A 24,676-nucleotide genomic window follows, 5' to 3' on the forward strand; every position below is an offset into this window, starting at 1 on the left:
ATCTGTATTTGGAAACCATTTCCATGGCGCGATGGAGTAAAGGGGGGGGGGGAAGAATCTGCATGTTTGCGCTTATAGCAAGAGGAGTGGGGCTGTAAATACAGCAAGGTTGAATGTGTGTGCGGGGGAATGGGCGGTATTTCTGCGATTGTGAAAATACGAGTGACGTTGTGATGTGTATGTGCGTAAGTGTGTGTGTGTGTGTGTGTGCGTGTGTGTGCGTGTGTGTGTGTGTGTGTATGCGCGCAGCCAGGTGAGGATGTGTTGGCGCGTCTTGGGAGGTGCAGGTGTCTGGACATCTTTTGGTGATTTTTCTTTCCCTTCAGCAAAAAAATAAAAAAAAATAAAATAAAAGAAAAAGCCATTCCTTGATTATTGCTCCATTAAATGCCGCAGTAAACCACTGTGGACCTTTAACATTAAAGCACGTTGATCAGTTGTGAAATACCCACAGAATTAGACGACTCAGCACCGTTTCAACCCGGGCGTGACTGAATGAAAAAGCACACCTACAGAGAGATTTCTCTCTGCGTTCACACCCTGCGCTGATCAAACGGATTGTCAGAATTTAACCCCCTATTTTTTCTTTTAAAAGCAATTGTCTGTTTTCAAAAACCTTTGATTTCATTGGCCCTTTCATTGTTGATCTAGTAAATCTGTCTCTGTTAGAGGCTGCTGTTGAACCAACACTGGAAAAGCCCCACCTCAGCTATAAGAGGGCGAAGGTATTTGCTTCTTTACTGATTTGTTGTTGACATCAAACAAATCAAACCATATCTAAAATGCGGTTTTAATTTGATAATGTCATTTATATTTGAAAAAAAAACCCTATTCAAAGCAACTTGATCCAACTAATTGTCACCTTTGTTATCTCACAAGTCAACCACATTTTTCTAAAAAAAAAAAAAGAAAAAGTTGAATTCAGTATTACTAGCCACACCCTGACTACTAACCAGCATTAAATATCACTTAAAAAGAACAAGAAGAAGTGGGTTAAAGAATACCAAACCACAGCAAGAGCCATTATTATCCACAAACAGAGGAAACATAGAACAGTGGTGAACCTGGTTGACCTACCAAAATGACTCAAAGGCTGCATCAATCTCACCAAAAACAAGAAAAACTCAAACTGCAGGCCTCATTTGCCTCAGTAAAGGTCGGGTTTCATAATTCAACTGTAGGAATGGAGAAAGGGCAAAAAATTTGTATCTATGGGAGAGTTTTCAGGGGAAAAGCGCTGCTGATTTAGGAGAACACCGAGAACTATTGGGAGGTTTTGGAAGGTTTTGGAGTGGCTTAAATCGGATTGCGATGCTGTGGTGTGACCTTAAGCGGGCCGTTTATTCTCTAAAATCCTCTAAAATGGCAGAATCAAAGCAATTCTGCCATTCTTTCTCCCTTTTTTTGTTTTATCAAGGTGGCTTGTCGAGCCTTTCCCTAACAACAGCTAAGACACATTGATCATTTGAAAAGACCGGCTAAGCTCAGCTCGCTTCAAGTTAGTTTTAGTTTTTTTAACGTGTCAAAGCACAAAATGTTACTTTAATAGCAATAAAGTTCAAATCTATTTTGACGAAGTGATGAACCCTGTAAACGGCTAAGATGTTTACGTTATTAGCAAAGGCTGCCTCAAGGTTACAAAGTTCAACTTGCTAGCATGCTAGCAATTTTAGCACAGGAACTGAAAGTATAGTTTAGAAGTCTGCCTTGGCTGCAAGTTTGAGTTTTGGATTAGCAATTTCACTAAACTTGCTGAGGCATAAAATGTTATTGTAATAATAATAATATTCAAACATTCAATCCAAGAGACATATGATCATTTTTTTTCTGACACTGAGTCCCTTAAAGGTTCATAAACTTATTCTAATAGAAAGTTTTAACTTGACATTTTAGCTAAAGTAAAATAAAATAGTTTTTAATTTCCCCCACCAAAGCCACCAAACTCTCTCAGTGTAAAACATAGAGGTTAAAAATATAGATATATACTCATTAGCTGGAGCTCTTTCAAAGTGGTTACATTTGCACGTCAGCTTTAGTTTTTCATTCGAATCATTCAAACGTGGTTAGGGTTAGGGTTAGGAAAATCCTAAATTCAGCCTGCAAATCCAAAGCTAAGCAGTCATGTGACTCATTAATCTATTACCAAACAGAGAATTAAAAGCACATTTCATCCTGTTTGAATGTTAAAAAGAGACATAAAGATATATCTTTACCGGTTGTTCATGTTTCAGAGCTTGAATTTAGGTGGACTACCAGCAGCTCTGCTTTGACCTTGGATATGCATATTTTAGAGTAAAAAAAAAAAAAATCCTCCTATCCACGCCTTTTTATTATTCTTAAGCTAACACATGTTCAGGAGCGGGATGTGTCTCTGCGTGCAGTTTGGTTAAACCAGCGGAGTAGGGATGGGTGAGAGCAGCTGTGAATCTGGGGTCAGTGAGTGCGTGTGTTGAGATATACACGCTAAGCAGTGTGTCTTCAGCGCAGAGGGAGGAGGAGGGGACGGGGACTGGAGCCTGCACCACCTGTCATTGTCTGTTGTGCTCACCTGGTGATCCTAAAATTCACTCCGGAGATTTGATTAAATCTGAGGACAGCGGCTCTGAGTTTGTATTTCAGTCGTTTCTGTGTTTCGTTTAAGCCCCTCCGGTCCGCTAAAAAGAGCAGATAGATATGCAGGCTGGGTGAGAGTGAGCGGGCAGGCTTGAGCAGATCTGCATATTCTCTTTATTATTCAATTCTTGTAATTGCAGTGGATCATTTTAAATTTGAAAAAAAAAAAAAAAAAGAAAAGCAGGATGATTACCGTTTGGAAAAGCGAGAGCGCTCTGATTGGACGGGAAGACAGTGATGATGCAGACATTTTAAGCCCAGGATTGCCATGCCTGAGCATTAGAGGATTTCTTCTGTTTTTTTTTTGTTTTTTTTCCTGTGGATTTCCTAAAACACCCAAACAGACTGCGCCCTTGGAATTTGAGCAGCAGCAGGGCATTAGGTTAGTAATACTAAGGCACATGTCTCCTGTTGACCATTGGCGCACTTTAAAAAGAAGACAGCTGCAGCAGGATCCGCTGGCTTTAGTCTACATTGTATTTTTTTTTTTTTAGGAGACTTTATTCTTCTTTTGTTGTGATTCTAAAATCGACCTATCGTTAAAACGTTTTCACATTCGATGTGATTTGTTTGAAATTATTTGCATGCCCAGAAATTGTTGTCGTAAATCTCACCATCACCTTTGGCTTCCCTTTAACCAACATGCTGTACAGCTTGAGAAACAGGAGAAGACTTGATTAACTGATTTGTTGTTTAAGTTCACCTGTTTTCTTAATGGGATCTTTCTCTTTTAATCATTGTTTAGTGGAAACTTGTGAAACTGAACTTTATATCCCAACCTTGTCGGTGCAAGTAAATGAAGGTCAAACAATTGTTTGAAGATAAAACACGAGAACCTGCTCAGTTAGTTTTGTAATTTCTTTTTGTGTGTCATTTTAAGCTATTTTTGCAGCCTGCTCACTCTGCTCACTATAAGGACATTATATAGTTTCAATTCCAAATGGAATCAGGCTTTTTACATTTAACCCACCGGGTTACATCTTTATGCATAAATTGTTTTGTTAATCTAACAAATTGTTGCATTTTTAAACATGTGAAAGAAAGGTAGAATAGTTGATTTTTTCATTTTCTGTTAAAATGTTTTGTAAACAATAATTGGTTCTCAATAATGTTTTGGGTTCTAAAGAATTGGGCTCTGGTCATTTTGCAGCTGCATCATTTTCTACTTTTGCAGTTTTTGTGGCTCCTAACCTGACTTTCCCAGGTGAAAAAAAAGGAAAGGAAAGGAAGCAGTTCATGATAGGATGATTAGATTTAGCACTGATCTGGATTAATTTTATGTCATTTTCAACCTGCATTTGCAGCCAATTATTTAACGTAAAATGTCCTAGAATCTATTTCTATTTTATTTTAAAATGTAAAATGTGGTTATGTGACTCAAAGACATTATGGAAACCAGCTGGAGTTACATATGTAGTTACATCTAAGTAGAAAGTCTTCAGAAAAACAAATACATGAAATATTTGGCCTCTTATGATTATTTGACATTAATTTGTCATAAAACACAGCTGTAAGAAGAAATAAATCGATGTTTAGGTACACTGCTATGAAACACTTGGTGATGCAAAAAAAAAAAGATTGAAAGTAGGAATAAAATGGCAACATAAAGGTACAAAATTGGGGTAGAAAAGAGCAAAATGGAGAGTTATCACAGAGCCTAATAACAGAGGATGAAACTGAACTGACAGATACAAGTTCCTCAACCAGGAATATTCAGTGTTGTGTTTAAAGCAACAAGCAATTTATTTCTATTTCATACTCATCAAAGAGTAAATAATGAAAGGAAAATGCATTATTGATGACATCCAGTCGCTAATGGTAAAACCGATAGAATAGTGTGGATGTGTTTAATATGCATGCCTCTATGTTTTTAATGACGATGTTTGATAGGTACTTTTCTCGAACCTACATAAAAAGACCACAGACAACGTATATGAATTTTATAGACAAAGCTTTTGCAAAAGGAGAACTCTCCATCCACAACCTCATCAGCCGTTCACAGAAAGTTCTGATCTCCTTCCACGCGAGCCCCTGTTTTATTGTCAAGCAGAACAACCAAAAGGGGCAGTCAGGAAGAACAACAAAGATCGTAAAACTTCTAACCTAAACAAACCAGCAACTCAGTTCCAGGTGTGATATCTGATCTACGATCTGAGCCCAGTTCAGCTCTAGGTCAAACTAACACAAGAAGAATTTAAGATCTGGGAAACACAGAGTTAACTGTCTCACATGAAGATAAACAGACAGTCGTAACCTCCAGGTCAGTTTATACACACATAAGGAAGAGAACACTTTAAACTAAAAATCACAATAATACTGATTAACATTAGACTGAATATGAACTAAAGTAATAATGATAATACCAAAAAATATCTAACAATGTTTTCTAGTGCTGAGCCAAAAAATAATAATTTGCATTGTTTTATGCTTGTACAGAAGTTTGTTTACTCTGTTTAACTCTACAGCAGTTTGATTTTATGCATCAATAATGTTGTTATTTAAACTTTTATGGATTGGTTTTATGATATTTTTAAAAGTAACTATTAATATTGTTCATTTTATCTTGAAGCAGATATTGTTTTTTTTTTTTTTTTATCTCAGTGATATAACAGCCCCGGTTTTTAATCAAGTTCTCTGTAAGACTACCTTTTGCAGATTACTACTACTACCTTTTCATTATCTCAGGTCGGTCGCAGCGCTCATTATAAATAGGTGTAACAGTAAAGGTTCTTCCTGATGGCGCCTTGATTAAAGGGCACGCCATTTAACCAGCCATGTCCTGGTTACAAATGCTGCCTCAGACATCTGGAGATACTTTCCTCGTTTGTCTGCTGTCTTCGCTGGCTCTTCGCTCCGTACCTGCACTGCCTAACGCTAAAGTCTGATTTACACACGTGATAAAAACATGGGGACATGGACCAGTAGACTGTATAAAAACCACGGCAGCTTTCTTTCTTTCTACAAGAACAAATGGTTTCAGTAACGCTTTATTTGACGGGGTGTGCATACCACTGACATGACACCATCATAAACATGGCATGACACGGTATGAACATGACTGTTGTCATGAAGTGTCATTTGGTAAATAATGACACTTTTCGTGCAAAGTTGCTTTAAAACTTGTATTAAAAGTCTATCAAAATTGTCAACTTTGCATTAAAAGTGTCATTAAATACCGAATAATGCAAAGTTGACACTTCTAATGGACTTTTAATGCTCGTTTTAATGCAACTTTGCATTAAAAGTGTCATTATTGACCAAATGACACTTCATGACAACAGTCATATACATTCATAAAAACCCCTTCATGTTCATAACAGGTGTTATGCCACGTTTATGCCAGCGTCACGTCAGTCTTATGCACACCCCGTCAAATAAAGCGTTGCCATTGCTTCTAGCATTACTTTAATATACATATGACATATGCAACATCATTTTTGTTGTGTTGTCTCTGATGCACTGGATGAATGACCTGATGGGGAAAAAAATAACATGGCAAATTTTTAAAAGACAGAGATCTCCTGTACAAAATGAGGATGAGGATGAAGGGACTTCGTTTAGCTTTACAAATAACCACTTACTTCTCTTGCTTCATCTGGGAGCTCCCTCTGCAGTCACATTATTGAATGTGTTTTTTTTTTTCTCCCAGAGCGCTCCGGCTTTTAAAAGCTCATGCATGTCTGCGCTGCGTCTGAGCTGAAGATGACTTGGATGCATGCGGACAAATTAACCAATGGGATTTCAAATTAAATGCTCCTTTTAAAGGCTCCTTCTTTCTGGATAGTAAGCGTCTTATGGTATCCAGTTTTCACTGCAGAGTGTAGTCAAGGGTAATGATGTGTGGTAATGATTTCCTTGAGGCAACTCATCTTTGTTCATTTCCCTCTGTTTTCCTCTCATTAAACCTTTCAAAGTCATTTGTGTGGTACTATGCAAAATAAATAAAGTTGGGCACCAGCAGCTCTTCCCCTCTTGTTGGCACTGAGAGCCCAGTCTGAAGCCATTCGAACTACTTCATGTTTGCTGTTTTTACGGGATTATTCAATAAGATGAGGTGCAGAGATTTTATAAATGTATTTTTTTTTATCCTAAACTGAGCTTTTAGCCCTGAAATACTTGTGTATTTTTAATGTACATGCTTAGAAATGCAAACTGCTTGGCCCAGCTTAGTATGTTAATGTGCTTGCTCTCATTAATGTTCTACCTTTATGCTAAAACCTTCAGAAGACCTTGAATGTTTTTCAGAAGACTTAGAAGAGGTGGAAACTTCTTCCTGGCGGCTGCCAGATGCTGCAAACAGTGAAGAATATGTTTGGCCGATTCTTCCTCCACTAAGACGTCACTATATTAAAACGTATCTGAAACTGATGGGGGAGCAGAAGGAGCTCAGAAATCTCTTGTAGAGGTAATTTATTGTCTGCTAGTTTGCTAAAGGTCAGAGCAAAGCAGCGGAAGAACTCAAGACAACAGGAGCAGTCTGCGAACGAGGCGCCGGCACGCAGCGACTTAAAGAAATGCAAATCTGAGCTGTAGTATATCTTCAGTATGCTTTGTAAATGTCAGAGCAGTCGTGCCTCACGCTGAAATGTATCCCACATGCTTGGCTACCTGTCAGCGGAATAAACTCTCCACTTATTGATTCTGAAAACAAGCATGTCTTAGATTTCAAATTTCACAGACCCTAATATAGATGCTGAGCCGTCAAAAAGTATTTGTAGCTCTTTCACTTTTTGCCACAAACATCAGTGGATTTTTGGGTATTTCTTAGTGACAGTCCAGCACGAGGTGGTGCGTGTTTTTATCTAAACTTGTAGCTCTGGTATTAAGCGCATGATTTTGGCAAACTGGAATCTGGACTTCTTATGGTCTTCTTTCCTCATTCATCAGAGACATATTTGAGAAGTTTCTTAATGTTTATTTCTCTCTTTTTTATCAGCAATACACTTCAAACAACACAGAGACTTTTCACTCTCGTACAACAGCCTGTTCACAAGACAGATGTGTTTTTAGAAGAAGACATTGCACAGAATCCATCTCACCGTTGAAGATCACACAGATACATGCTTCTGATCATAATTCAGTCACTTTTTTTTTATCTGCCAGGTGTCCAATTATTGTAGAATGTAGCTAAACGCCGACACTTTTGGTACTTTAATGTCTGTAATCTGCGATCGCATGACATTTGCCCCTCCACCCCTTTATTATTTTTTTTTTCATTTCTATCACATACCTGAACAATTCAATGACAAGAAAACAAATTGCCCGATTGAGGCCCTGGGCTGAGAACCTGTCAGTCACGCATTTGGGGCCAATAAAGAAGATGATTGACATGGCCGTCTGATACTTTAAAAACTTTTACAAGGCAGTCAAAGCAGCAGAAGACACACAATGAATGCAAAGTATTTACACTACTTTAAACTTGCCTTGTTTTCCAGACTGCAGTTCAAACCTCAGTCTGTTTTATTGGCATTTATTGCAAAACAACATGTAAATGCAGCATATACAGATGAAGCGGAAGGATCAACAACTTGAAAACACCATCTCCAATGTGAAACATGGTGCTGGCAGTATCATACTGTGAGGAGAGCCTGTTAGAATGTGCAAAAACAAGAATCACTTTTCAGTGAGAAAACAACCCAAAGCATGCAGCCAGAGCCGCATTATAAATCTTTATTTCAAACTATGTTGATGTTTTGGAATGGCTCAAAATAAATCTAAGTGAGAATCTGTGGCAAGAGCTGAAAATTGATGTTTATCTGCCGTCTATCCAATGTGGTCGAGCTTGTTCTCAAAGAAGAAAGGGGGAAAAATGTCACATCCCCAGCGACGTGTGACTCTGGTCGCAGTGACAGGTGATCCTACAAACACAATCACAGTTTCCAGACTTTTTGTTGTAAAAATGTTGAAAATCATTTCCTACTTTATGCATTATTACCTTGTGTTGGACCGTCACATAACGGGTTTTCTGTAGCATGAAAAAGTTCGAGTGGTGTGAAAGGCTCTTTAAGTAACGCTGCAGTGAGTCTGGCGACTTTGTCCCGTGGTCACGCTTTCATTTCACGTTCTGCACGGTTTAAAGTGAGCAACTAATAACCTACTACTAAAATGCTGGTGAACAGTGTTGGGCTGAAGTAACCGGGCCAGGAGAAAGAAAAGAATGAGGTGGGAGAGCGGTGTGTGGGTATGCGTGTGCTTAGACAGCCTACGCTGTGACCTGCTTAGCGGGGGATTTTTGAGCTGAAGGAGGAGGTTGATTCAAACGTTGAACGACCACTCGTGGCCTACCTGGCTCCGCTAATCACACCAACGCTGCTGTGACATCACCAGCCGGTTAAAAGAAAAGCCATTTGACAAATGCAACAGGGGGCATAAAACTGAGGAGAAATGAGATGAGTTCATGCCATGTGTTTTTACAAGCGATTGAATGGAGGTGCTTAATAAATTGGTGGGTAGTGTGTGTGCTTGTTGCGTTTGTTCTGCTGAATTAATGAAAAACTGACGATCAAACTCAAACGGCTTGATAAATATGATTAACTCTAGAAAGTCGATCAGCTTTGAACTTGACTAACCCAGTTAACCAACAACTTGCACATTTGGTTATTTCAACCAAACCCACACACTGAAACCCAGATAAGTGTGACTATATTGGTTGTTTTATATATATGTAAAAAAAAAACTAATTCATTAATTTATTACGTGTCAGGGTTACCCACCAAGAAAAATTGTTCAACAGACTTAAAAACATTAGATTTTTGTTACGTCTAGTTTCCTTTAGGTCAAGAAAATTGTGCCTTGCTGTTTTTTTCTGTGTGTTTTATCCTTTTCAAACTCGGACAGCTGATTATTCCCCCTCAAATGACGCTTTCTAAGGCATGCTATGTTTTGTTTTGTTTCGCTTTTGCCATCATCTCTGGGAAGATGTGAGTCAAGCCCACAAAGAACAGCTGTGAGGCAAATCGTATGTTAAGTGCACTGTGATGTTCATCTGATTCCTGTTTCGCTTTGGGCTATTGGACTTTGCCTAATTGTTGCTGAATAGTTTATGAGGTTTGTCATGTTGTGGCAGGGACAGCCTGGTGCTACGGGATATAGAGCTTTGGGCTTCTTATAGATGCACAGAAAAACCTTTACATCATGTTGGTTCACAGGCAGTTGCTTCTGCATGGGTTGTTTTAATTAAAGATTTATAATGTTATAGAAAAAGAAAAAAAAAACTCACGAATTTGTTCGGTTTTTGCTTTTTCGTCACACTTTTAATATTGCAGATCATCAAACAACTTTAAAATTAGAGAACAGTCAAACAAACAAGCACAAAATGTAGTTCTTAAATAGTGAAATTCAATTATAAGAGGGAAAAACACTCCAAACCATTCTGACCCTGTGTGAAAATATAATTGCCACTTGTGAATTTGTGATCTAGTTTTCGTTTTAGAAAGCTGAATTCACTTCCACATGTCACACCTTGACTAAATTGCTGCCTGACCTGCGGAATCAAGAAATAACTTAACAGAACAAAGAGCAACATCTAAATCACTGCAGACGTCACTTTTCTCTTGACGATAAGAAAGAGTGACTGACAAAAATTGTATCAGTGTGAGAGTTCCTGGGCAAAGAACTCAATGATCTGCAAGACATTTGGCAAAAAGATACTGAGGACTTGCATGAAACTAACAGACTGTAGAAACACAGAGGTGGTAGAATGATGATGTGGGAGTCCCTGTTGCTGAAAACAGTGGAAGCGCAAATCTTACTGTCTACTAGAATATCCTCAAAGAGAACATCAAGCCATCAATTTCTGACTTGACGCTGAAATCTTCGGTTTCTCAGCAGGACAATTATCCAAAGCACAAGGTCTAGTCAAAGTCCTGACGTAACTCATGATATGACCTTAAATGGGCTATTATTGCTGTAAAAGTCTCCAAAGTGGCTGAATTACAAAGTTCTGCAAAGAAAACCAGGTCAAAATTTTTCCACAGTGATTTACAAAAACAACTACGGTTGATGGTTGTTGTTGTTGTTGCACAATCAGTTATTTGGTTTAGGAGGCAATTACTTTTCCACATCAGGCCAGGTTCATTTAGCCTTTTTCCCCGTTAATAAATGAAATCCTTATTTGAAAGCTGCATTTTAAATCTATTCAGGTCATCTTTGCCTCATTAAAATTTGTTCAGTGATTTAATAAGTGTTTTACAGAACAGCAAAACCAGGAGGAGACCTTTTTTCATGGCATTGTAAAAAGTAAATGTAAATCTTTAAAGTAAAACCTAAAGCTGGACAAAGAGAAACAGGAAGCACTGAAGGGTTGTTCACTTCCCAAAAAAAAAATAAAAAAATAAAATCTTGGTCAGGAGAAGGATGCTGGCTCAGTGAAGCGTGTGCAGCTGCAGGGAGGAGCTTTTCTCCTCGTGCACAAACGTGAGCATTAAGGAGTTTTTCAGCCTCGCTCTTTTCCCTTTTCCCTGCAGCGCCATATACGATGCCGCTGTGTCTGGGTTTTAGCTAGCAGACGGAAAAAAAACAAAAACAACAACAAACAAAACGATGGACCATGGCTCTGTGCATCACGTGACATCTCGGTTATGTTTTTTTTTTTTTTTTCCACTCTTTCTTCTGGAAATGTTGTAGTTTGTCGTTGTGCAGAGACAGAGCGGGCGCTGCTCACACGCTTTATTTTTCCAGCTTCATTGTTCTGGGTATATTCCTTTTTCTGTTTTCTGCTCGCATGTCATTCTCAAGCTTGGCTCTTTTCTCTAATATGATGAACAACAGAATAAGAAGAAGAGGTTCGACATCTTCAAGCTGCTCTGTGCTCATATATGCTAAGTGCAGTAGGTCACCTTGGTTGCTGCAGATCCCGGCAGAAGGGGACAGAGGTGAGGGCAAGCCAGGGTGGGAAATGGAGACTGGGAGGTCACTGACACGCCCGTCTCTTCTGACCAAAAACAGAGATTACACATTCATCTCTTTCATTTCAAGAGCTCATTTGAATCTTTTTTTATTTTATAGCAGCTTCCTACGACTCTCCACGCTATACACTATTCATGATCCACACTCGGTACAGGTGTTGACTTATGCACACACACGGTGGAAGTAATATGTGCATGCGTGCGACAAATACCGAGTGTTTCTGAGAGTTTTTAAGTCTTTGTCCTGGTTGCACGGGGCCAAGCACGATTAGGGAAAGCTTTTTGGAGGATATTTCTGGTCGCGGTTCGTGAACAATTTAAAGAGCACTCAATTTGCACAACGCTGAGGGAGGAAAATCTAAATACATGTATATTTGAGGGAATGTCGTTGGGGCTTCCTTTTGTTTCATGTTGTTAAACAAAACACAAGTCAATTCAGGGGTTTTTTTAAAGTTATTTTTTTTAAACAAAAGTAGCTTCTCATCTCATTCATCACATATAAAATTAAACAAATTGGTGATGATGATATTGCCCTTATATTACTTCTAAGGAATATTTCTTTAAGCATAGGCTGGACAGAATTAGTGGACAAAACTGTTTTGGTAAACCCGAGGCAACATAAATTATCCCACTGACCAAATGTTGAGAACAACAATTTCCCATTGCAAGTTTAGCTGCTGTAAACAGAAAGTGTGAGAAATCTGCCCATTAATATTTTTGCAAGCTTTTATGTACTTGCAAAAAGCAAGAATAAACTTGTGTCACCATGTAACTCGTGGTTTGTTTGGTGAGTAAACTCTCCTCAGCGACTGGAAGGACGCATCCACAGGTGGAGGTGAGATTTTGTGCTTCTCTCAAATTCCCCGTTGGCCAGAATGAAACTGCATAGTTTGATTGGCATTGAATTGGTTTCCTTTGATGAGAACCTTCTTTTCTTTCTTCCCTGCATCTGGATATGAGCCAAATTATCCAGAACATAAAGTCAAAACAGCAAAACATACAGCCAGGCAAAGTGTGGGAAATCCTCGCAGTTTTTGGAACAAGTGCTGGCTAGAAACCATAACAAGCTGAAGGGAGGCGGGACACAGAGTCATTGCAAACGTAATTAAACTCTTATTTTCATGAATGCTGGTATGAATAGGCCCACGTGATCCCAGTTTATAACAGCCAGTGGGTCCTGTGACTTCCAAACCGGGACTCAAGGAGGGTGTGGTCGCTACAAGGCGCAGAGGCATAAAAAAAAGCTGGTATGTCCTGACTAACAAGCGAATTTTGTTGCAAAGAAGAGCAAAACATCTATTCGCTTTCCAGTTGAGAGCAGCATCTGGACTGGTTGATAGTAACTCCTAAGTTACCATATGTACAAATGTTCCTAATAAAAGACATCAACGTTGGTACTGCTACACAATAATGAACTTTAAAATCAGCATAACTCACTGCAGGTTTAGGAAGCCTGTTGGCTGTCTGGCCTGCAGAACACTGCTGAAAAAAATACCTTTTAGACTAAAATGATTCATATAAGTTGTAGCGGCTTCTGGTAATATCAAGAAAAAATAGCATGTACTCTAAGGTAGTGTCAGTTGTCAGATACAAATGTGGAGGAAAACATGTGTTCAGTCATATTTTTTAAATGTTATTAAGCACTCATAGATGTCACAGTTTCAAACTAAATATTCACTTCTTTAAACTATTTAACTTGCCAACTACATATTTAGTTTACTGCCAGCTAAATATTACTTTGCTAATTAAGAATTTAGTTTGAAATTGACACCTATAAATAAACAAATACCTTGATGAAAGTCTGTCTTAAACAAAAAAGAACCCCCGTTTTTTCTCTGATGACAAGCTAAATAGCTCAAATTATTGCTGCTAATTAATTTGATAGCTTTCTAAACATATAATACTGCAGGTTTTGCAGTTTAATAAATCCAGCAGGGCACTCTTACCCATAGTTAATTCAGCAAATATTTATGAAACCGATTCCAGCTATATGTTGAGCATTTCACTTTCAGTCCCAAATGGTGAGATCATTCTTCAGTGGAGTAAAAGAAGGATTAATATAAAAGTAATTCACTCTGTCCTTATGGTATGCAGTAGTAACTGGTTCTGCATTATACATCCTTCATCCCAACACTCTTATGCTATAAACAAAAGAGGGACGCATCAGAGACAAAGACATTTCCATAGATGCGACAGGATTTATGTCTTCATCTCTTCATATCCACACTTCACGTCAGGACTCTGATTCCAGTGACTAAAAGTTACTGAATAGTTTTTATTCGTCATATCTTCATAAATATAGAGACGAGGTCAGGGAATCAAGTAGACTTTCCGGTCATACAGAATGGATCGAGGCGCTAAGAAACATTTTAGTAACTCTCTACTGCTGAGATATTTCCACATGTTTGAAACCTCTACACGCGGTGTGAAGGTCAGAGCGTCGTCGCTGTTTGCATCGCTGAGGCTGATGAGTGCAGATACTTTCATCACTTCACAGTCGCACACGCCATTGATGATGTGCGACTGAAGCTCCTGCAAAGTTTCACCCAGGTACCAAGTCGTACGGCGAGCTCGACGTCCTGCATCGTACATTCGGCGGCGGAGGAAGAAATGCGAGTGTTGCTAGGAGACCACACACAGCACACACAGTGTGAGCGGCTTGATTTCACCTCCCTACCCCCCATTCTTAGTCTGACTGCCTCTCAGTATTTCTTTATCCTCTCTTCCTCATGGCTCCCTCTGTTTTATTAATCTCCGACTCAGGTACCCCTCGGAGTCAGTCTGGATGTGATACGGTTTTCACCAGAGTATATTAATCTTATTCTTGCTCTCCGTTTGTCGGCTTCCCCCATTTTTTTTTTTTTTTTTTTTACCTGACGCCCCTCTCGTCGCTGTTGAGCAGCCTCAATATCCCCTGCTCTCTGGCTGTGTGTGCGTCAAGCTGCTCATTCTTCNTTTTTACCAGACGCCCCTCCCGTCGCTGTGGCGCTGCCTCAGTATCCCCTGCTCTCTGGCTGTGTGTGCGTCAAGCTGCTCATTCTTCTCCTCAATGTTTTGCTGCATCCTAGCGCTATTTTCTCCTTTTATTTTTTCCCCTCACTTTATGGACAAACTACATCACTTTTGACTGACAGGCTGAATTGCTGGAAATTGCTTTACATGAATTGTTGTGATATTCGAGCACGGCTAAACAAGCTCTGCCAAATATGTCTGATTTTTGTTTTGTTTTTTTACGCTTACTGCAGCTTTTATCACTTAATAATTTCCAAACTTAAATTGCAATAACTAACAATGTGAGCAATGACAAAATGCAAACCCAGCCGACTCTTTGAGACGCATGCTGCTCCTGGTACAATATGTCCTGTGCTGTTTTTTTTTTTTTTTAGCCCTTTAAAGCTAACTGCTACGTGAAAAGACTCATTTTAATTGTGCCATTTAAAGTTCAATTTTCACAAATACACAATGCAGCCCAGTGGAATTAAGTGCTTATGTTGAATATGGTGTGACCTGTTCAAGGTCAGGATGGCGCTCTGGTGTGTCCGTCTGCACAGCGGTGTCGCTGTGCCACTCACAGCTTGGTGCTGCAGCTCTACTTGGACCAACAGCTGTGATGACGGCTGGAGGGCAGAGGTCCACACCATAAAACCTTACCAAAGTGCTAAGTTCATTATTAGTGAAAGATGAAGGCTAATACCATAACTGCATGGACATATTCTCTGCCTGCTGAAGCGTCTCTCACAGTAGACAATGAATCGTGTCCAGTTATGAACGCAAACCTCACGCAGTCACACATAATTGTCAAATGGAAGCTTTTTATTTTTTTTTATTTTTACACAAACTGAAATGTGATTCATATGGATGCCCCTGTAATCTGATGCCCTTAAATTAAATGTGTTTTTGACCAATTCCCCTCTGAAGTCTGATTATGGAGAAATCTGACTGTAAGTAAAACTGTACTGAAAACGAAGCGAACACAAAGCATCTTGAAGACCAAGGAGCGCAACAGACATGTCAGGGATAAAGTTGGGCCACACTTTTCAGATTATAGTGATGTGACAAGTTGAAGATAAAGATCTAGATATTTTATTCTGTTTTCTCTGTTAACATGAACCAACATTTGAATCAGATGCAGTGGATCTGCTGCTGTTGCTTCACACCACGTGTACGTGTGTGTGTGTGTTTGGCATGTGAGGGGGCTTGTGGGGCGTAGTAGGTGTGTGCATGCATTTGCTTATGTTCATGAATGAGTAGTATGCAGCGTTGCATGCAGATTGAATTGCATGAATCATGACTCCATCTGCCTTCTGGTCCTAACAAGGAATTCATGCGCCTCCTGACCCTGCAGATGCCCCTGAAGCCACATGCTAAATGCTCCGAGTTCAGTTGTCTCACGAAGGGACTGAGCACAGCTTGTATTTTGGAGGTTTCTCTTAATGCACACACGTCTAATGAGGAATGTGGAGTTTTGCATGTTCCATCCGACTGGCTAATTGTAAACCAACCCCCCCCCTCCAGTGCATAATGCAACAATTGTGGGCCTGCCAGCTCAGCTGCCAGATCCCAGAAACCAAAATCAAAGCCACACTTAGCAAAAGCCCCACCTCCAGTCGCTGCTCTCTAACCTAATTAACATTGAGTCAGCAAGCATGGAAGCAGCAGTGGTCGAGGTTGTGGTCAGGGCTCTGGGAAACAGGAATAGCAGAAGCAACGCTGACACACTGGATGACACACTGCGACCATGACAAAAGAATCACACACAGATCAGCACGCTGCCTGGCCCCATCGACGGTGCCTGCTGCTTCCACTGTTTAGCTCCTGTCTTCATGGAAAGACATGGTTGACAGTCTGTGTGAGTTTTTAAGATGGCATGGTAATGGTTAATGTAAGTTAAATGGTCCTGATGATCAAGGGGGAAGTCATTTAAGTTTTACGATGTCTAGATGTTTAAATATCTCCTCAAAGGAGCATGATGTTATAATTCAGCCACTGCTTTACAACAGACAAGTTTAAAATAAAGCCACAACAAGAAGAAACTTTAAATTATTTTTACAAAGACGATTTTTACAAAATCTTTAAATTATTTTTACAAAAACTGTGTTCACCCACTTTGCTCTGATATGATAAATAACATTTAGCACAGCCAACTCTCTTCAAAAAACACTAGTAAATCGTTTCTGGGTGGTATAATTACAGATGGTCCACAAAGGCCTCAACAACAATGAATAATGCAGAGAGGTCAGAGTAAGCCTGTGCGAAAGTTGAAATCAGATGTGAAATATTTTATTGCATTGCTAAATGGCCTAGTCAAAGTAAAGACCTAAATTTATTAGACAATTTGTGACAAGACTCTAAAATTCATCCGCCCAGTCTGATTTTGAGCTGTTTTGCAAAGTACTGAATGGACACTGCAGCTATAACAGCATCAAGGGTTGACTCAGGGCAGCATAAATGTATGCCACACTTTTCAGATTTTTATTAAAAAATGTTGAAAACCATGCACAGTTTTTCTTCAACTTCACAATTTTACATTACAGAGTGTATCTTGCCGCATATAATCCCTAAAGTATACTCTGTAGTTGCTATGATGTGAAAGGATTTCAAAAAAGTTTTTTTTTGTTTTTTTTTGTAGCTCTGCAACTTACAAGCATCGGTTATTATTTACAGTTTTTCAAATGGAGGGTTTCAAATGTTCGGTAAAAGTTTTATCTGCGTGAGAAAAAAAAGAAGAAAAAAAGACTTTTTTGCATCGCTAAGTCTTCTAATCACACAAGCTTCCACATCCGGTAACATATTCAGATTGACTTGTCAAAAGATTCTGCGCAGCTCGGGAAAGTGGAACCAGCGAAAACACCTCGCCGTTTTCCACTAAGACACATCTGAACTCTGTTTCTATTTCTGATGGAAAAACACTGGCATCATGCTGCATCAGCTGACAGCTGTTCTTTTCTTCACCAACTGCGCTGCAAACTCACATCCTCTGACATGAATACACGGTTGGACTCTCAAATATCTGCCCCACAACAAGCCTGTTTTCTCATAGGGTTAACGTGAATGGGAAGCTGTGCGTGCGCTACATATGACAAACCACATTACTGTCTGCTTAGCAGGCAAGCTTAGATAGGCCATCCCAGGGCCTGCAGCCAAAGCTGCTCTGCAGCTGAGTTACCCTGCTTACTCAAATATTCATAACTGGATAATGAAAGTATAAATACACTTGCAGTCGGGGTAAACAAAACAGCAACTTTCATCATGCATGCATGGCTGTCTCCCCGCTGTGACGGCTGTCAGTTGCAGTAACGGACAGGATGGTTTAATATAACCCAATAAGCATTGTAATGAACTGCCTCTCTTCACGTTCTGCTAATTATTTGGTTTCACTTGGGTTTCGTTTGTTGTTTCCACACGCTGTGCGTTAACAGCTGTCAGTCTTGTCGGCTTCAATCAGCCCGGGAAGCTACTAGACGAAGTTCTTTCGATGATTCCTGCTCATACACATTGTTCTTGTTTCCCTCTCTTTTAGAGGGGAGCTGCCTTTGGCGTACACCCGCTCCTCCAGAGTCTTCTCCTGTACCATGAGCTCTGGCTCTGCCCAGGATGTGGCAGTCGAGCATTTCTTGCGTGACATAGAGAGGCGAAGCAAGCGGCTACACTGTGCTGTGATAGGCTGCGAGGAGGAGCGATCCTGCAGCGACATGAACCTGCTGTATCGAAAGAGTCGCTTGGACTGGAGGCAGAGAGAGCAAGAGGGAAGTAAGAAAAGGTGAGTGGCTGAGCGCGCAGGAGCGCCGCATGTCCGGGATTACTGCGAGGCTCCGCTCGGAGGAAACTTAAACCTCTTAGTGAGCGTGAAAGAGGTTAATTTTAAAATCCTTATTCCAAGTGCAGTTCATAAAGTCAGAGAGGTTTCATGTGAGTTTACACCTTAGTTCACGCAGAAGTTAAAAGTGTACCGCCAGGTGAGAAATACTGTGTTTAGTTCGAGATGAGATAAGGCGGAGTCCAAACCAACGAAAAGCTCTATTATATAAGTAGATATGAAATTGCTGTTTTAACAAAAACATTAATATCCCTTAAAACTTTTACTAATTCTGTCATACAGCCACACACTTCATAGTATTCTGCTGAACCTATTTAGCAGAAGCAGAGTAAAGGAGGGAGGTGGTTATAAAAGTAAGATCATGTATCCTTTTCCTTCTGCTCTATAGTTATGTTTTTTTTGTTTGTTTGTTTTTTTTTTTTTGGTCTGTTTCATAAAATTACAAAAAAAAGAAGAAAAAAAAACATTGAAAGATTTTGTAGCTGTACTCTTAGGCCACATGTGTCAAACTCAAGACCTGCAGCCAAATCTGGCCTGCAGGAAGTTTTGACATGATCCTCTAGACCAGGGGTGGGCAATCCTGGTCCTCGAGGGCCAGTGTCCTGCAACTCTTAGATGTCCCCCTGATCCAACACACTTGAATCCAACAGCTGAGTCACCTCCTAACTGCAGTCAGGTTCTCCAGAGTCCTGCTAGCGACCTCATTATTTGACTCAGGTGTGTTGAAGTTGAGACACAGCTAAAAGTTGCAGGAGACCGGCCCTCGAGGCCTGGAGTTGCCCACCCCTGCTCTAGACCAACTGTGTCAAACTCAAGGCTCGAGGACCAAATCTGGCCCACCGTAGCTTCTTATGTGGCCCTCTAGACTCCAAATTACATCAATAAGTCCTTACAGTTTTTCACAAATCAAAATCAGCAAATCTCCACATTTCTTTTTTTTTATTACTTATTTATAATGCAAAGTTTCTCAAAATTGGTCAAAAACATTGAGTTTAAGTGACTGCTGCTTCAGCGTTACTTAATGTCAAATTATAACCCGCAATTGATATGACGAGTAATAAAACACACATTTAACATCACACAAAAACTTCTTACAAACATTTCTAAATTGGCACCACAAAATCTACAACTTTGATTACAAAAACAAAAAACAAACAAAAAAAACCCACTGAAACAATAACAAGGAACAGTTTAATTGGTTTTATTAGTATATTCTGGCACAACTGGCCCTTTAAGAGTACTCAGATTTTAGATATGGTCCAAAATGAAGATGAGTTTGACACCCCTGAGAAATAACCTTCAGGAATACAGTTGTGTTTTTAAGCATTATTTTTTTCCATCATAGCAGCAGTTTTTTTTTCCTGTATTGCACCAGTTTACATGAAGGTGAAAATATATGAAATGTTATTTCATTTCGAGATGAACTCATCAAATACGGAGACAACCATTTATTAATATCTTAACAGTTCTTTCTGACACAACCGGCCTTTTAAAGACATTCTTGATCTTGGTGTGTCTCAGGGTATCTTTAGACCACTTTTGTTCATCTAGGCAAGAAAATGACTCAGGATGCTTTTATCAACGGCAAGTTTTTGTTAAATATCAGACTTAAGAGGGCTTAAAGTTTCACTCCTTTACCTTTGGTTTTATTGAGTCAGCTGTTGGCTGAGAACACGCCAACAAATGCACCGTCACAAAAACAAACAAGTGAAGCCTCGCGTCCTGCAGAGGGTGTCGATAACCCTCTGTCATCACACTCACATGACAGTTTGCTCATGACAGTATTGTGTTGAACAGCGACTGCATCGCAGCGAATGAGCGTATCTTGTTTATCTGCGCGTCAGAGGAGAGACGTGACGTTCAAATGTGAGTCACCTGCAGCTCAGCGGAGCTGAGCGCTCTGTGTTCACGGCTTGCTTGTGGAGGGGGAACGGAGAAGTCCCACCGAGAGCTTTGTGACCCCGAACGGTGAGGTAGAGGTCCACAGGTCAGCAGCAGAGACCGGCGTTGTGGTCGGATCGGAGTCAGCGATGAACGCGATGAGCGACTGAAGCAGAGCCTTGTGGGATGTGAAGCCACGGGGACAGAAAGCGGGAATGACAGATGCGGGAGGCGTGGATGGAGAAAGGCAACATCCTGAAGAAGAGACGAGGACAGTGCAAAGTCTGACATCCTTAGGGCCTCTGGAGAGAAATCACATTATACGGCGGAGAGCTGCAGGATGGTAAAAAGGTGAGTTTCAGTATGGGTTTTAAAAATAGAGTCGATTTCTTATGCCGCTAATACAGGCAGACAGACTATTCCCAGTTGTGACGACTGGTGGGAGAAAACCTTGCTATCAGCCGAAGCTTTATTAATCCCAGCACAGAAATATGAGCAAGAGCAGCAAATGTCTCTTCACTTTAAAAGGTTTCTAAGCAGACAACATACATATAAAATGCCCTTAAAAACATTTAGCCATATGATCAGAAAAAAAATCAGTTAATAAAAAAAGATTTGTGAAGCAGCTTTGATGGTTAAAGTGACAGAATTGCATCCTCTTTGCTAATTTCAGTAAGTCACTCTCTTTGTGTTTACTCACTCATGAATGAGAAAGTTTATTTTTTTTTGCTTTTTGTTGCTTCTGGACGTGTCTTCAGCTGAGGGTCACATGCTGGTGAAAAATATTCCAGTGGTGTAAGAGGAAACAGAAGATAAAAGTTTCACTGTAAATAAAGCAACCACAGCAGCAACAAAGAAAGGCAATGGAAATAGAGTAAAACCCATAACGGCAAATAAGCATGGTGCACTGTGTCAGTAAGGCCTCACAGAATGAGGACAGCTGCATACTTGACGTTCACCCTCGGCTTCATACAAGAGTCAATGAAACTGTAGCAGTTTGACCTGAAACCGTTTCTTTTTCTTTTCTTTTTTTTTTTAGATTTAACTGCTTAAACACACTTAAACTTTGACCCAGAAAAGTAAATTAGAAATGGCGCCTTAGCTGCTACAGGCAGAATCATTTCAACTGGAATTAATATCATCCAAAATAAATCTGCAAAGTCTATATTTTTCACTCAAAAGCAGAGGTAGTGTTCAGTGTACTACCTCTTTCTCTCTCAGTGAAAGCATTTTAAACTGTAATTGTTTCACGTTGTTATGACAATAGAGGTCGTGTGCTTTGACTAGGACAGGAGAGAGTTCAACTTGTGGCTCTGGAGCTGCTTGTGGCTGGTTTGACTTTCTGCATCACTACAGAACTGAACTCTAGTAGTTTTAGTAATTTTTTTCTGCATTTTCCTACAATATCTGCGCAGAATTTTAAAAAACAGAATGGAACAGAAAAAAAAAACTTTTTGTTTTGACATTAGGGCGAATAATAGATTATTTCTCTGACTGATTTTCTGCAACAACAATAAAAAGTTTTGTTTTTAAAGTTGATGTTTCTCTTTGTTCCAAAGATGAACAATTATGAGTTTAAAAGTACATGTATCTGTACAAAAAATATCCAGTATAACCAATTCGACATGTACCAAACAAGCACAGCAATGTTTACTACAAGAACACATGAAGTATGCTGTATGATTAACTGAGCATGCAATTCAACTATGTGTAGCACAACTTTAAAAAATGACACCAAATTATTAATAACACTAGTAATTTAGATCGATATTACCAGATTGTGGAGCCACTTGATTATCAAGAAAACAGCCAAATAGTTCAGTCTCAGTTATTGGTCATACATTAAAATAATAGAAGAAGTCATAAGTCAGAAGCAGCAAGATGCTAGCGCTGCGTTTATAAATGCAGACAACTTCTCTTCTATAGAGAAGTTTATTAACAAAACAATTCAACCTCACAGCTTGACAGTTTATTCAACAAACTCGCTAAGCTAGTAACACACAGCTAATACCACTAAGAGTAAAAACAGTAAAAATATAAAAATGGAACCATCAAAAATGATGCAACTGTACTTGCACAGCAAGTAGGAATTTAAAAGCTCAAGACAAAATGTAAAAATGTATTTAGTAGATGTGAGACTGGAAATTACTGATGCCAGCTGATAAACTCAAGTGCAACCAGTTTCATAAAAACACAGTGAAGTTTGGGAGGTCAAGATGAAACAGCGTGGAGACGTTCGAGGGAACTTTGTTTGTTTCCAAATCCGAGCTTCTTGAGTTTCCTGTTAGATATTTGGATTTATTAGAACGTCTCTTTCATTGGTTTTGGTTTATCTGTTCTAGTCTTGTTTTCAAACTGGTTTCCACATAACAGTCAGACCACAGTAACCAAAGAGCACCACCATGCTCCTCCAAACAATCCAATTCATTGTCAAGAAGACATTTTTAGTTGGAGTATGATTAAGATAAAGAGCCATGTGAAAAGCCCTCTAACCCCAGTCTGTGTTTTCAGTATGTAGAATCAGCTTATTCTTCTTGTCTTCTGGCTTTTTTTTTTTATTGAAAAATCACAAATGAGGAGGCTATTGATCTTCTGATTTATCTCTACCTTAGCTACAGCAGATTGCTGATTTAAGCCGCAATAAAGGGAGGGCAAATAAAAAAGGCATGAGCCGTCATACTCTTTGAAGAGCCGTCTTTGGTCTCGTTTTGAAGCTCCTGCCATTAGAGGAAACAAGGGGAGGAGGAAAAAAAAGAGCTCTTCAAGCAGCGAGAAGGGAGATGCTCAGCCTCTGTCCTGAGCTAAATTTGGCCTTCGAGTATCTATGTCGATTGCAAGGAGTCACTAGAACATCTCCACAGGCATTCAAGGGCACAAACATTCTTGAAGAGATGCAAATGAACTCTGGCGCTCCAGCACACAGAGCGCATGCATGTGCGCAAACTGCCTCACACAGAAGGGGAAGATAAGAGCCGGTGTATTCCCTCAGAGATGAGCAGCCTCAGCGCTCCTTCTGTTGATGCTCATGAAGTTTAATACAAACAGCCAGCTCCCATTGCCTGGCACTCTGGTTCTGTGTGGGCATTGTACATCTCCTCTTACTTAAAATGTGTCATTTTATACAAAGTAGTTAGAAATGTAAAAATGATGCATGTTTTTTTTTGGTTGTAGAACCAAGTGTTTTGGGTTACGTCTGTACCTGCATTAGCCAATTCAATTTTCAAGTCTTAGGAAAGATTCTTTCTTGAAATTAGTTGTGCACTTTGGACCATTCCAACACACGAATTTGATTTGATTGAAACAATTACACTGTAGCTCTGAAGCTTAACCCTTGCCCCAAGTTTGCAGGATATTACGTTTCTTCTTCATTCCTTGCTCTGTATTTAGCACTGTCCACATTTCTATTAATTTGGATCAGATTTCCTGTCTCTACTGCAGAAAAGCTTCCCCACAGCATGACGATGGCACCACTATGGCTCACTGTGGGTGTTGTTTACAAGGTGATTTTCAGTGTTAGTTTTCCACCTCAAACCCTGGTCTCATTTTAGCAGAGCACCTTTTTTTTTCATGCGTTTGCCCTTCTCCCGACAAACTGCAAAGTAGACTTCTACAGCCTTTTTCTCCCAAGAACAAAAAAAACAAACAAAAAACATGCATAAAACACTTTAGAGCTATATTTCTGGAGTGAGCAGCTAATGGTTATTATTCTATTAAAGTTTTCCATTTGACCCAGCAGGTGGAGGTTTCTTCCTGTTAAAAGGGAGATTTTTCTCTCTACTGTCGCTGTATGCGTTCTCAGTAAGAGGGATTGCTGCAAGACAGTGACTTGATAGAAAAACTTATAAACCAGTTTGAATGAAGGTGCTGTTATAAACTGGCATTATATAAGTAAATATATAATGCCAGTTATATATTTATAACTGGCATTATAAATAATGCCAGTTATTTATAATAACTGGCATTATTCCCATGATTTACCCTCCCAGAGTAAATCATGGGAGACTTGGTGTTTCTGTTGTTACTTTAAGTGAATGATCGTGCCTTGGTAGTTTTTAAGTGGTACCGTTTTAACATCAGATGGTCAAAATTTGCTTCGTGACCAATAATTTGTTTTGAACTTCTCCTCAACTACTGTGTTACTTGGTCTTCATGATACTGTTTGTTTTCCAATGTTCTCGAAGAAAACTCTGTGAAGGACGATAGAACCGGATGGTGTAGAACTGAGTGGTGTAGAACTGGACGGTGTAGAACCGGGCGGTGTAGAACCCATTGGTGTAGAACTGAGTGGTATAGAACCGGGTGGTGTAGAACTGAGTGGTATAGAATTGAGTGGTGTAGAACTGGGTGGTGTAGAACCAGGTGGTTGTAGTACCAAGTGATGTAGAACTGGGTGGTGTAGAACCGGGTGGTGTAGAACTGGGTGGTGTAGAACTGGGTGGTGTAGAACTGGGTGGTGTAG

General features: G+C 39.7%; 1 protein-coding gene across 3 annotated transcripts in view; it reads left to right on the forward strand.

Moving 5' to 3' along the window:
• The window catches only part of nyap1 (neuronal tyrosine phosphorylated phosphoinositide-3-kinase adaptor 1), a 34,013-nt gene that overhangs the window by 1,181 nt on the left and 8,156 nt on the right, over window positions 1-24,676 (forward strand). Inside the window, exon 2 of one of the 3 annotated variants that reach the window (XM_007563142.2) lies at window positions 18,040-18,279. In XM_007563142.2, the coding sequence (XP_007563204.1) occupies window positions 18,092-18,279 (188 nt within the window). In that variant the 5' untranslated portion in view covers window positions 18,040-18,091. Of the gene's footprint in view, window positions 1-18,039; window positions 18,280-19,314; window positions 20,569-21,703; window positions 23,718-24,676 lie in introns of those variants that run through there. The other 2 variants (XM_016676983.1, XM_016676984.1) reach the window with 2 other exon arrangements.

The sequence above is a fragment of the Poecilia formosa genome, unplaced genomic scaffold (assembly GCF_000485575.1).
Source record: "Poecilia formosa unplaced genomic scaffold, Poecilia_formosa-5.1.2 Scaffold145, whole genome shotgun sequence".
NCBI lineage: Eukaryota > Metazoa > Chordata > Actinopteri > Cyprinodontiformes > Poeciliidae > Poecilia > Poecilia formosa.